We start from the raw sequence: 12,665 nt of genomic DNA, 5'->3' as shown, positions 1-12,665 counted from the left end.
ATCCTTTTAGGATAAAGTTGCATATAACCATATTCACTAATTATTTTTCTGGAAAAAATTTTTTAAAAATTTGAATAATTTACTTGGAAAACAAGCTTTGACAATAAAAAATTTTATAAAAGACAAGTCTACATAATTTAGAATGAGTATTAAAACAATTTAAAATGTTAAATAAATAGTCTTATAAAAAAAAGCTTATAGTTTATATTCTTAGGACACGTAGCAGCTGCCTCCAAAACATGAGACAGCTGCCTCCAAAACATATGAAATAGCTGCCTTTAAAACACCAGGTAGAACTTAATCTCTATTTTCTGATTTTGCATGCTTTGATTGCATGCAATCGTGCATTAATTGGATGATTGCATGGATTCTGGAAATGAAACTATGTTGATATTGATCTAATATTAAAGACTTAACTTTGTATTTTAAAAACACATATTATTATCAAGTATAAATTGTCTACTTAGTTGTCTCATTGAAAATCACAATTAGTTTGATTAACAGTTTGTTTTTTTGTTTCCTTTTTTAAACATCTTCACTTACAACAAGACTGCAAGCAACCAATATTAGAGTTAGAAGTTACTGGAAGAAGAAAAAAAATGAAGTTAATAAAGCAAGATAATGATTAACCAGCCCTTAAAATTAGGGTCGGCATTTGGCAATGCCAAACGAACTGCTTACTTTAAAGTGTTTATGGTCGGCAAAAAAATGCCGACCTAGTATCTATGTTTTATTGCAACCTGCTTGTGTCAATTTTTTTTTTTACCAACCTGATACTGACCACTTATAGTTTAAGATTGGCCATTTATTGCCGACCTCATTTTCCTAACTCGGAAGGCTTATTAACAGATGACTTATAAGATTGCAAAATCACAATTTTGTTTCATTATTAAAGCAAAATAAAAATAAAAAAGTGCTTGAAAATAAAAGAAAGAAAACTTTTTTTTATTTACTTGATATTGCTATAGTTTGTAAAAAAAATTATTATTCAAGAAACAAAACAAATTTTTACATATATAAATTACTACTTAAAACAAGTAAAAAAAGAATTACAAAAAAATATGCCAGTAAATATACAAAATTATTTACAAAACCAAAATAAACATGAAAAAGAAAAATAACAAGATAAAAACTTTTTAAAATACAAACATTAAAATAAAAATAAAAGAAAATAAAAACCCAAAAAATTTAAAACCTCAATTAAAAATAAAAGAAATTGTTAAAATAAAATGAAAACCTTTTAGCCAATACATTTTAAATGGATACTTTATTTAAACTATTATTTAAACGATATATTGTATATATGCATAAATGATATATTGTATGTATGTACACTTACATGATATACTATTTATGTAAACAATTTAATATATACTTATACAAATTCTACAGAGAAAAAAAAAAAAAAAAAAACAAGAATAGTGATTAAAATTCTCTGTTTTAAATTTTCCAATAAGAAAAAAAAACCTCTTTGTCAGTTGCGGCCTTGAATTTTATTATTTGTTAATTATGGCTTTATATCTTCTGAACAAAATTAAGGAGATATTAAGTAGCCTACATCTTCTCTACAGAATGAAGGAGATATGAAAGAGACATGACATAATATCATTCCTGATCAATATTATTTTGAAATATATTAGAAATTGTTAGAAACAATTTTATTAGATGAAAACCATTTAAAAACTAAAAAAAAAAGAAAATAAAAATAAAAATTAAAAAATAAAGGAAAATTCCCTACCCCCAGTGAAAGGTTTGGGAAAACCTTTTAGGGAAAGCAGAAAGTAACCTACTCAATCCTTTGAAACCTAAAAACTTCAAACCTCACAATCAAAAAAAATAGTGCAATATATATGTGTGTGTATATATATATATATATATATATATTATATATATATATATATATATATATATATATATATATATATATATATATATATATATATATATATATATATATATATATATATATATATATGTACATATATAATATAAATATATATATATATATCTGGGGCTATTCTAGACCCTTTTTAACAGCGTTGAATATATTTAGGCAACATTTTGGGGCCACTCAACTTCGGAAATTTAGGGGTTGTTTTTTTTTTATATATGAAAAATATTGTTTTTTTAGGGGGAAATGCACAAATACAGCAATGCTTAATTAAATTTCCTTTTTGCAGGCGCCAACACAGGGGGTACTGATGCCCAAATTATTTTCCTAGAATAGCCCCTGTATATATATATATATATACAAATATATATATATATATATATATATATATATATATATATATATATATATATATATATATATATATATATATATATATATATATATGTATATGTATGTATATGTATATTTATATATATATATATATATATATATATATATGTATATATATATATATATATATATATATATATATATATATGTATATATATATATATGTATATTTATATATATATATATATATATATATATATATATATATATATATATATATATATATATATATATATATATATATATATATATATATATATATGTATATATATATATATATATGTATATATATACATGTATATTTATATTACATATAAGTATATGAAAATGTAACAGTAGGAAATTAAAAGAACGTCTCAATTTAAAAAATAAAATAACACTTAAAAAAGTTATTAACTGTTCATATTAAACAATTTATCTGCAAATAACCAAATGCAACATTAAATTCAACACAACATTACTAAGATGATGAAGCAAGAAGAGATGCTAATTTTTCATCAAAAATATTAATTTCTTTAGATTCTTTTGGGGGAGAAGGTGTTGAGCAGCTGCGATCACAAAAACTGCAGCTTGGATTCAGCCATTTTGGATCAACTAAAACTTCACCAGAAGGACCTCTAAAAATAACACCACAACAAATTTGCTCCTGCCTCCATTTTGACAAGTCTATATACGGAAGTTTAAAAGCATTGGCCTGTGGAGAAGTAAGAGCTGGATAAAGAAAAGAAGTTTGGCTTGATGCATCCTTATATTGTTTCATTACATATTCTTCAGAAAATATGGAATCAGGGCTTGAAGTTTCAAAATAAGCATCATCCAAATCACCATCTAAATCACTCTCAGATGATAACTCATCAATTTCATTTGTAACTGCATTTTTATTACCATCCTTTTTATCTGAATCTAGTTCAATTGATGAAGATGTTCGTGCCTTACGGTTGGAAGGCCTTCTTAGTGGAGCTGTTTTAACAATATGAGATAAATCAGGACGTGAATGTTTTGGTGTTCTTCGCCACTTAAGTATATGCTTTACACAAGAAGAACATACTTTATTTGTTCTATTTTCATTTAAACGAAAAACCTTTTGAATATACTTTGTCCATTTATTAGAGTTTTGAAATGGATGCTGACCAGATTTTGCGTAACAAACTGTGCAACCATTTACTGATCTAAAAACCTTTTTACGCTCTGTTTGCATGATCTAAAGTTAATATAACAATTTATACTTATAAAACTATTTAAAATTTAATAAACAATTGAATATACAAATCATAAAAGCAAAGATAATTTTTCATCTAGACAAAACTTGGTTTAATGATATAATGATATAGATAAACTGAAAAAGATATTTATATCTTTGTATTTCAAAATTTCCTTGGTAGAGCTAACAAATTAGACAAACTGTATTTTTTAATTACTAGAAAAAATTTCTAAAATTTATAAATTTTGAAAAACAAACTGTTCTTTTCATTCCTTATTTCTATATTTTTAAAAAAAAGCTACATGATGTAAATAGTTAAAAAAAAACAATTAGACATTTGTAAAAAAAAAAGTTTGAAAAAAAATATTAAATATAACAAATAAAACTAGTGATATACTTTATAAAATATTATTCTTATTATATTCATAAATTATTAAATTATATCTTATACTTATATTTAAAATAAACTATATTTAAAGGCAAACACATGCTCTAAATCTCACAGTAGCATTGCTTGGGTCAGCAGCAATCACAACAATAAAAAAAACATGCTTAACAAAACTAGTAGATTTGTATTTGGAACATGTAAAATTAGAAACCTGGATTAGATAAGATTAAAATTTTAAATTTTTACCTAGTAATACAATTTAAGCATAAAAAAAAAGTAAAAAAAAAGAAAAATTATTAGATTTAACTTCAAAATAATTTATAACTTCATTAATTAATAATCCTAATGCCTGATATTAACAGTAACATTCACTATTGTTGTTTATTACTATCATTGTTAATGATAAATTAGATTTCTTTTTTTTTTTAATAATATGAACTCTATTAACTAAAATTAAACTAAATAAACTCTATAAATTAAAATAAACTAAATAAACTCTATAAACTAAAATTAACCTAAACAAACTCTAAAAACTAAAATTAAACTAAATAAACTCTAAACTAAAATTAAACTAAATAAACTCTATAAACTAAAATTAAACTAAATAAACTCTATAAACTAAAATTAAACTAAATAAACTCTATAAACTAAAATTAACCTAAATAAACTCTAAAAACTAAAATTAAACTAAATAAACTCTATAAACTAAAATTAAACTAAATAAACTCTATAAACTAAAATTAAACTTAATAAACTCTATAAACTAAAATTAAACTAAATAAACTCTATAAACTAAAATTAAACTAAATAAAATCTATAAAGTGAATAAAAACTAAGAAAACAAATAAAAACTTTTGTTTTTATTTGTTTTCTTAGTTGATGATAAGAAAACAAATAAAACTTTGTTTTCATACTGTTTGATGATAAGAACAATCAATTTCTTTCTCTACTCTGACCATAGACTTTAATTAACATATAATGTCTTAATCTGATAGATCCGCAACAACACCTAATGTGTCAAATATATACTATCTGAATCTTGAATATGATCCTTTTTAGATGAAAAGCTGTCTGGTTTTAAATACTAAAACATATCTTTGTACAGTTCTTCTTGTAGATTTAACTTTTAAAAGTCTTTAAATTTTTATATTTCTCCTATTACCTCACCTTTAGGTTTACCCTTGGCTAAAGCAGCATTCTCTCTTCCTTGATCCTCTAAAATCTCATCTTGATTTTTTTGTAGAGCTTTTTCAAACATTTCTTTTGTTTGAGGATCCCAGTTAAATATTTTTAGAATGTGATATGCTCCTCTTACAATGTTATTGACATTATTTAGAATACTTTTAGCAGAGCCACATTTGTCTAAAAAGGATAGCCATTGTTCTTTCATACTACCTGTTGATTATATTTTTTTTTTAGTCACACAACTTATAAAATTTTTGTATTTCAAAATGATTCCAGTTCATTACAATGGCAGGGACTTCTACATTTAATTCTTTTATCATTGGTACCACAGTTTTTTCATAGATTATCATTATCTCATTTATGAACAGGAAAAGATAAATCTTTTTTAGATGACACAAATATATAGATTTTAGATAAGTATGATGTTCGTTATATGCTAACATTCTAGCCATATAATCTTGAGTTCTAGGTAAAAAAATAATCTTTATATTGCCTTAGCATTTCCGAAAGTATTTCTTTTCCGTTGTTAGTACAACAACCTACATCTAAAACTGCTTTAATATGACCAGAATGTTCAAGAGGAACGTCTAGTGAGAGTAATTCAACACTTTTTACTTGGTATTTGCCTTGAAAATTTAGTAAGCTATTTATTGCACTTATTAATATGTTTTTATGATTTTCGTTTCTAAACAGCATCTTAAATGTTATATCATGTTGGATCTGCAAAGATTTTTTCAGTTTTTAGGTTTTTCTTTCCTGACATAATAATTTGATTCTATTTTAATCGTTATATTTATTTCTAAATGATTTTTAAGGTTAATACTGTAAATCTAAAGAAATAAATTTTTTTTACTTAGTTATTACTAGTTAAATCAATAACAAGTAGGTTAGCGTTCTTTAGGAAGATTCAAAATCAGATTTAGAATTTTCAAAAAAAAGCAGACCAAGAACGGTTTGTGTTGCTATTACGCATGCGTTCAAACTGTAAACCTTAATGTAGATCCATCCACGCTAATTTTATTTATACGCGAGCTTCGCTGATTGATTAATATACAAACTTTGATGAATTTAAGTAGAATAGTTTTTAAGAATAAATTATAAAAATTATAAAAAAACGGTTTTGAAAATAAAGTTATACAATTATTAAAAGAAATAATTTGAGCAATTGTATTCTGTAACTCAAGTTGTTGGGAAAATAGTATTTTGATATTATTATACTTTGATCTTATTTGATACCTTTTATTAAGTAAGTTTTCTCCCTTATATGATAGTATATGAAGTTTTTCGTGGAGACAAACTTTTGATGTTTGGTTGTAGGGCTTACATCGTGCTATTATTTTCCATTTAACAACAGGTTTTATATTTTTCGATTAAAATTTCGAATGGCAAAGCACTCAATTTTTTATAGATTGGTTTAAAAAAATCAAAAATAAACACCTTTGCAAATTTCTAATTTTTGATATAAATGATTTTTACCCATCTATTAGTGAAAACACTCTTACAAATGCAATCAGTTTCGCCGAACAACATGTTATTATAAATAATGACGCTAAAAAATTAATATATCAGGCAAGAAAATCTTTAATTTTTAAAACAGGTGAAGCTTGGATAAAGAAAAAAGGCGGATTATTTGATGTCACAATGGTAGCATTTAATGGAGCTGAAGTTTGCGAACTAGTTGGTATTTTTATACTGTTTCAACTCTCTCAACATTACGATTAAAATAATTTTCGCTTATATCGTGACGACGGACTTGCTATTTTTGAAAACAGAAGTGGCCGGCAAATGGAAAAAATCAAAAAGCATTTCACGCGTAATTTTAAAAGTAACAAGCTACTTATCTCCATTCAATGGAATACTAAAATTATAAACTATATTTATGTAACATTGAACCTGATTGACAGTTCTTATCAACCATAACGTAAACCTAATAACCAACTTATGTAATTTCATTCTGATTCAAACCATCCACCTAATAAAATAAAAGAGATCCCTCGCACTATTGAATTAAGATTATCGACTATGGCAGTAAATGAAACTGTGTTCAATAATTCCATCCTTCCGTATGAAGAGGCTTTACGTAAATCAGGATACAATTCAAAACTCACCTAACAACCGCAAATAAACAAAAATCAAAAAAGACATCGCAAACGTAAAATTATCTGGTACAACCCCCCGTTTAGCAAAAATGTTGAAACTAAAATAGGAAATTGCTTCTTAGCTTATTGTAGGACACAGGTTTCATAAAATTTTTAATCGAAAATATATTAAAGTTAGCTATAGTTGCATGCCTAATTTCAAGTCTTTAATAAATGCACATAACAACAAAATTTTACAAGGCGATAAAAATAAAACATCAAAAAAATGCAACTGCATAGACAAAAAAATTTGTCTGTTAAATAACCAATGTCTTTCTAGCAATGTCGTATACCAAGCTACTGTAAGTTCTGGAGATCTTCAATTCAAAGATAAAGTTTATGTCGGTATAAGTGAAATCACATTTAAATTAAGATATGTCAACCAACTTAAGTCTTTCAACTCACCTACATATAAAAATGACACTGAACTTTCCAAAGAAATATGGAAGCTTAAATCGAAAAATATAATACCTGTACAAGGCGTTAATTTTTGTTCGAAAATCTCCCGATTGCCAGTTTGCGCGTGTTTTCACACTTACAGTCATAGTTAGTGGAAACCATGTAAAAATAACAGTAAAATTTTAATCAATATCAAAAGTTCTTGCAAGAGGTTTCTATCGGTACAGACATTTTGCGCTAAACTTGAAATTAATTTAAAAGATAACAAAGCATATGTTTATGTACCTCATCCTACCATTTTCTAAATTATATCTTGAGATTATACTTTCACATTGATAACATAATATCAAATTGATATTTGCAGAAAAAATATTACAAAAATTGGACACTCCAATTATAAGTGTACTTCTGAATAAAAATTAATTATTAAAAAACTAAAAATCTATATGTAGGTACGTGACAATTGCGTTTTACGGAACCGAATTTTGTGCTAAAATTTTGTGCCACGATTTTCGCAGTCTCTTCAAAGTTAGCGTGCTTGAGGAAGGCTTTCTGAAATAACTTCTTAGTATTCGTTATCAACATAGAGTATTTTTAGAAAGAAGAATAGTTGAAGCTTATTATTAATTTGGTTTAAATTATACTCAATTGATATATTACCGAGTTTATTGATGTCAAAGTTTTAGTTGTACTTCTGTGGTGAAATTAATGTCCAGGATATAGTCTATATTTTACCTATTCATTTTTTATTTTTAAGTTATTCATTTATCTATGCACCTGCCAAATTTCGTTGAAAAATATTTTGTAGCAGTCACCCTATTTTTTGCTGCACTTTTGTTACCTAATTTACATTTTCCCTGTTGTTAGCGCGGGAGACAGAGGGGTCCATTGGTTATTTGTATATATATATTTTTTTTATATATAACATTCATATTAATAATATTACTAGCAATATTTAACTTATTTCATAAATTGATATTATAAACCTAGATACTTTATAGTGAAAATATGATTTAAAAATATGTAAATTTAAACGAAATTGTTTTATTAAAAGAATTTTTAGTAAATAATAAAAAAAGACTTAAATTTTATATTTCATTTAGATATAAAATGGAGAAAGAAAATAAAGGTTTCACATAGTATTTCGTATCATATTTATAATATAATTTATATATGAATCAAATTAGTTATGAATCATATCTAATTTGAAGTTTGAACGTTGTCTTTATTTAACAAGGAAAGCCTTTAGATTATAATTTATAACTAATAAATAAGTTATTTTTATATAAATTTATTAAACTATTTTTAAATTATTATTTGGCCACTATCTAAATCTTTATGTATAACTTAAATATTTCTTTCGCTGTTTTAGATGCTCAAAGTTGTGAAATGGCGTCAGCCAACAACATCAGTTAGTTACTTTCTTTTTTCAATAGCTCAGTAGTTATTTTTATTATATATATATATATATATATATATATATATATATATATATATATATATATATATATATATATATATATATATATATATATATATATATATATATATATACAAATGACTTATTATATGCAAATTTTTATATTACTTTGTAAAAATAAAGTTAATTTAATTTGTTTAGATGAACTTGCTTTACAGAGGATCAGTCAGTTATATCCCTATTATATGAATTAATTTAGTATTTAGTCATTTACTATTAGTTTTCAAATACAGTTCTTTATTATGCCTATGTAGATTGTTGTTAGTTGTATTTTTGTATACCTAATTCTTACATTTTATTAAGTCACTTTTTTTTTCTGTAGACAAATTAGAACAAACAATCAGTAAGATGTCATGTCAGATAGAATTGTTGGGAAGAAACTAGAACATGAATGGTACTATCCAAAGACATGCAAAAGTGTTTTATATCGCGGCAGAGTAAAAAAACCTAATAAAAGAAAAAATGACTTCATTTACACCATTTCTTACTGGAAACATGATGAAACTGATAATGAAGCTGTTGACTATTGCATGAAAAAGATCCAGCTTGCTGCTGATGTTGTTTCCGGTGAGTTACAATTTAATTAATTTAATAACACTGCAAGTGTTGTTACTTGCCAAAAATGTATTGCAAATGTTGTGATTTGCATAAATAATACAGCAAGTGTTGTGACTTGCATAAATTATATAGCAAGTGTTGTGACTTGCCTAAATAATACAGCAAGTGTTGTGACTTGCCTAAATAATACAGCAAGTGTTGTGACTTGCCTAAATAATACAGCAAGTATTGTGAATTGCATAAATATATGGCAAGTGTTGTGACTTGCATAAATTATATAGCAAGTATTGTGACTTGCCTAAATAATATAGCAAGTGTTGTGACTTGCCTAAATAATACAGCAAGTGTTGTGACTTGCATAAATTATATAGCAAGTGTTGTGACTTGCCTAAATAATATAGCAAGTGTTGTGACTTGCCTAAGTTATCTAGCAAGTGTTGTGACTTGCCTAAATAATATAGCAAGTGTTGTGACTTGCCTAAGTTACATAGCAAGTGTTGTGACTTGCCTAAATAATACAGCAAGTGTTGTGACTTACCTAAATAATACAGCAAGTGTTGTGACTTGTTAAATTTTTTGATAGACGGCTCTAGCTTACCTTCACGTGGTGTCTATCGTTAAAAATGGTTAAAACAGTTTCATTTTTGGAATTAATTATTTTAATCATTCACTAAAAGCCAAGACAAAAATATATTGTATTTTCTTTAAAACAGTTTTATATAATTATTATAATTTTTTAAAATTTTATTTATTTTTTATTTTGAAACAGGAAATTTGTTTGTTAACCAAACAAAATGGCTAGCTCGTTAACTATACTGTATGGTCCTTACTTCTGTTAATGTAATAATCACATGAAAGACATTATTATAGGTTTTTGCTATACTTGGTTAGAAAGATGACATGTTTTTTACAGCCAATTGACTTATAGCCCCACATTAGTAGTTGTATAATTTTTTTTGTAATATATATCCAATTAAATAATAATTTTTGGTAAGAAGTGGAAGGGGCATTAGAATGCCTCTTTCTTATGACATATTTGGATACGCCCTCCTTTATACTCCACTCTCTTATGACCATGGATGCACCACTAATGTATCTTTTAATCTAGTGGAATATGTATTTTACTTCTTCGTTGTTGTACTTTAAATATTCAATCAGATATTTCAAGAATTGAAACATTTTTTGATATTATAGTACTAAAACATCATCAACATATCTACTGTGAGTTTTACATTAACCTCCCATATTTGGTGGTTGTCTGGTACGAATTTATTTTTTAATTTATTTCCAATTTTTTAATTTATTTTTTAAATTTATTGTTCAAATTTTGAAAAAAACAATTTTTTTTTAAGGTTGGGTGGAGAGGTGGGGGGGGGGGAGGTTGGCAGGTGGTGGGCATACGCCCCTTCGTAATAGAAACACTACTTTTATACGTAAGATTGTATAACATAATTTTATATTGTGTACTAATTTTACTCATTATAGTAAAGATATAAATATTTATAAAATCAAGTCATTTTTGATCCTAGGGTGTGATACACCAATCGCCACCACACCCACCTCTATTGCTAACATTCACCTCTCGTATATTTTGGTGGTTTACTATAAATTTAAAACAACTTTTTTGTGTATTATATTGCTTATGTATTTAAAAAAAAAAAAATTTCCTTCCTCCCTCTGTCCATCCGATACACCCGGTGGTTAGAGTTTAACATAAAGTTGTAACCCACTCTTACACCTATCTTTTGACACCAAGATATTTCAATAAGAATTGGCAAAGTTATGACAATTTAAGTGAAGAAAAACATTATTTTGACCACAGTTTCTTCAACAAATCCATATATAGAAAAATCGCTACTTAAACCGTCATAACTTTTGAACCAATTGATCGATTTTGATAATTGTTTCACCTTTAAAATACTGTAATAATCCTCTTTCTAATGATATATAACAATATAGTATTCAAACAATTTGAAATTTTTTACTCACGTACCTACTGAATCTAAAATAAATTTCAAACAAGATAACAAAAAACATAATTTGTATTTTTTACTGTTTTTAACTAAAACCTTAAACGAAATATAAAGTTCTAAACATGTCAGTGTTAACATTTTTTTAATTTTTTTAAACTTTTAAACCGATAAAAATGACCTTGTGAACTAAAAAGCTTCAGGTTTATTTGTATGAGTTACATGACGCATAATATTACTATGTTAATTATAATAATATTATGCTTAGTATATAAAGTGTTAAAGTTAATTTTATGCCGCAGATTAATGCGCGAGTTCTCAAACCATCGTTTAAACAAACGCTAAAACACAATGCTTGAGTGGTCCGAAGTAAATATTACGCAAAAAATTTGGACAGTTTACTCCAACGTATGACAGTTTTCTCCGGAGTAAATAGTCCTAGACGGGCGGATCTAGGACAAACTAGGACGTTTTACTCCGGAGTAAAATGTCTGACCGGACAACTTACTCCACGGACAGTTTTCTCCGTGACAGAACTCGTTCCACCGCAATCTTAATTTATCATTTTAAAGGGTTTTTAAGTGACGAAATATACAATGACTGATGATTGCCGAAAGGCATGAAACTCAGAGTTCCATCAAAAGTTGTCTTTATTCGTTTCATATATAGATATATATATATATTTATATATATATATATATATATATATATATATATATATATTAGGGATATGACTTTTTTGCAACTTACTAGGCCTGTATCGTAATTCAATGAACTTTTATGTAAAAAGAACGAATAGATGTTTCAATTTGACATATTTTGAAAAAAGGTCACCCCAAAACCAAAAAATCGAATTTTCAATAGGTACACTTTTGTACAGTAAATGAATATTAAAGGCTGAAGATGTTGTAAGAGTCATACTCCTGTTGTTATTTTATTTATTTATGCAACATGTACTGTGATATAACAAAAAACATTATGTGATATAAAATTATACAAGTATTACAAATTTAACAGTATCAAAGCGTCTAGTACAACAATATACATAACTGTCTGTGTCTA

General features: G+C 25.8%; 2 protein-coding genes across 2 annotated transcripts in view; both read right to left on the bottom strand.

Moving 5' to 3' along the window:
* The window catches only part of LOC100197308 (nucleoporin NUP42), a 30,939-nt gene extending 30,883 nt beyond the window's left edge, over positions 1-56 (bottom strand). Inside the window, exon 1 of the mRNA XM_065796520.1 lies at positions 1-56. This exon is cut by the window's left edge and continues 45 nt beyond it. Coding sequence (XP_065652592.1) covers positions 1-31 — 31 coding nt within the window. The 5' untranslated portion in view covers positions 32-56.
* Positions 57-2,640: 2,584 nt separating this feature from the next.
* LOC105845117 (SIN3-HDAC complex-associated factor) lies at positions 2,641-3,515 on the bottom strand. Its single transcript, XM_065796518.1, has one exon. The coding sequence runs from the start codon at positions 3,480-3,482 to the stop codon at positions 2,745-2,747; it is 738 nt and encodes a 245-aa protein (XP_065652590.1). The 5' UTR covers positions 3,483-3,515; the 3' UTR covers positions 2,641-2,744.
* Between the last annotated feature and the right edge of the window lie 9,150 nt (positions 3,516-12,665).

The sequence above is a fragment of the Hydra vulgaris genome, chromosome 04 (assembly GCF_038396675.1).
Source record: "Hydra vulgaris chromosome 04, alternate assembly HydraT2T_AEP".
Lineage (NCBI taxonomy): Eukaryota > Metazoa > Cnidaria > Hydrozoa > Anthoathecata > Hydridae > Hydra > Hydra vulgaris.
Note: the sequence above shows the minus strand (reverse complement) of the source record. Positions and strands in the feature narration are given on the sequence as shown.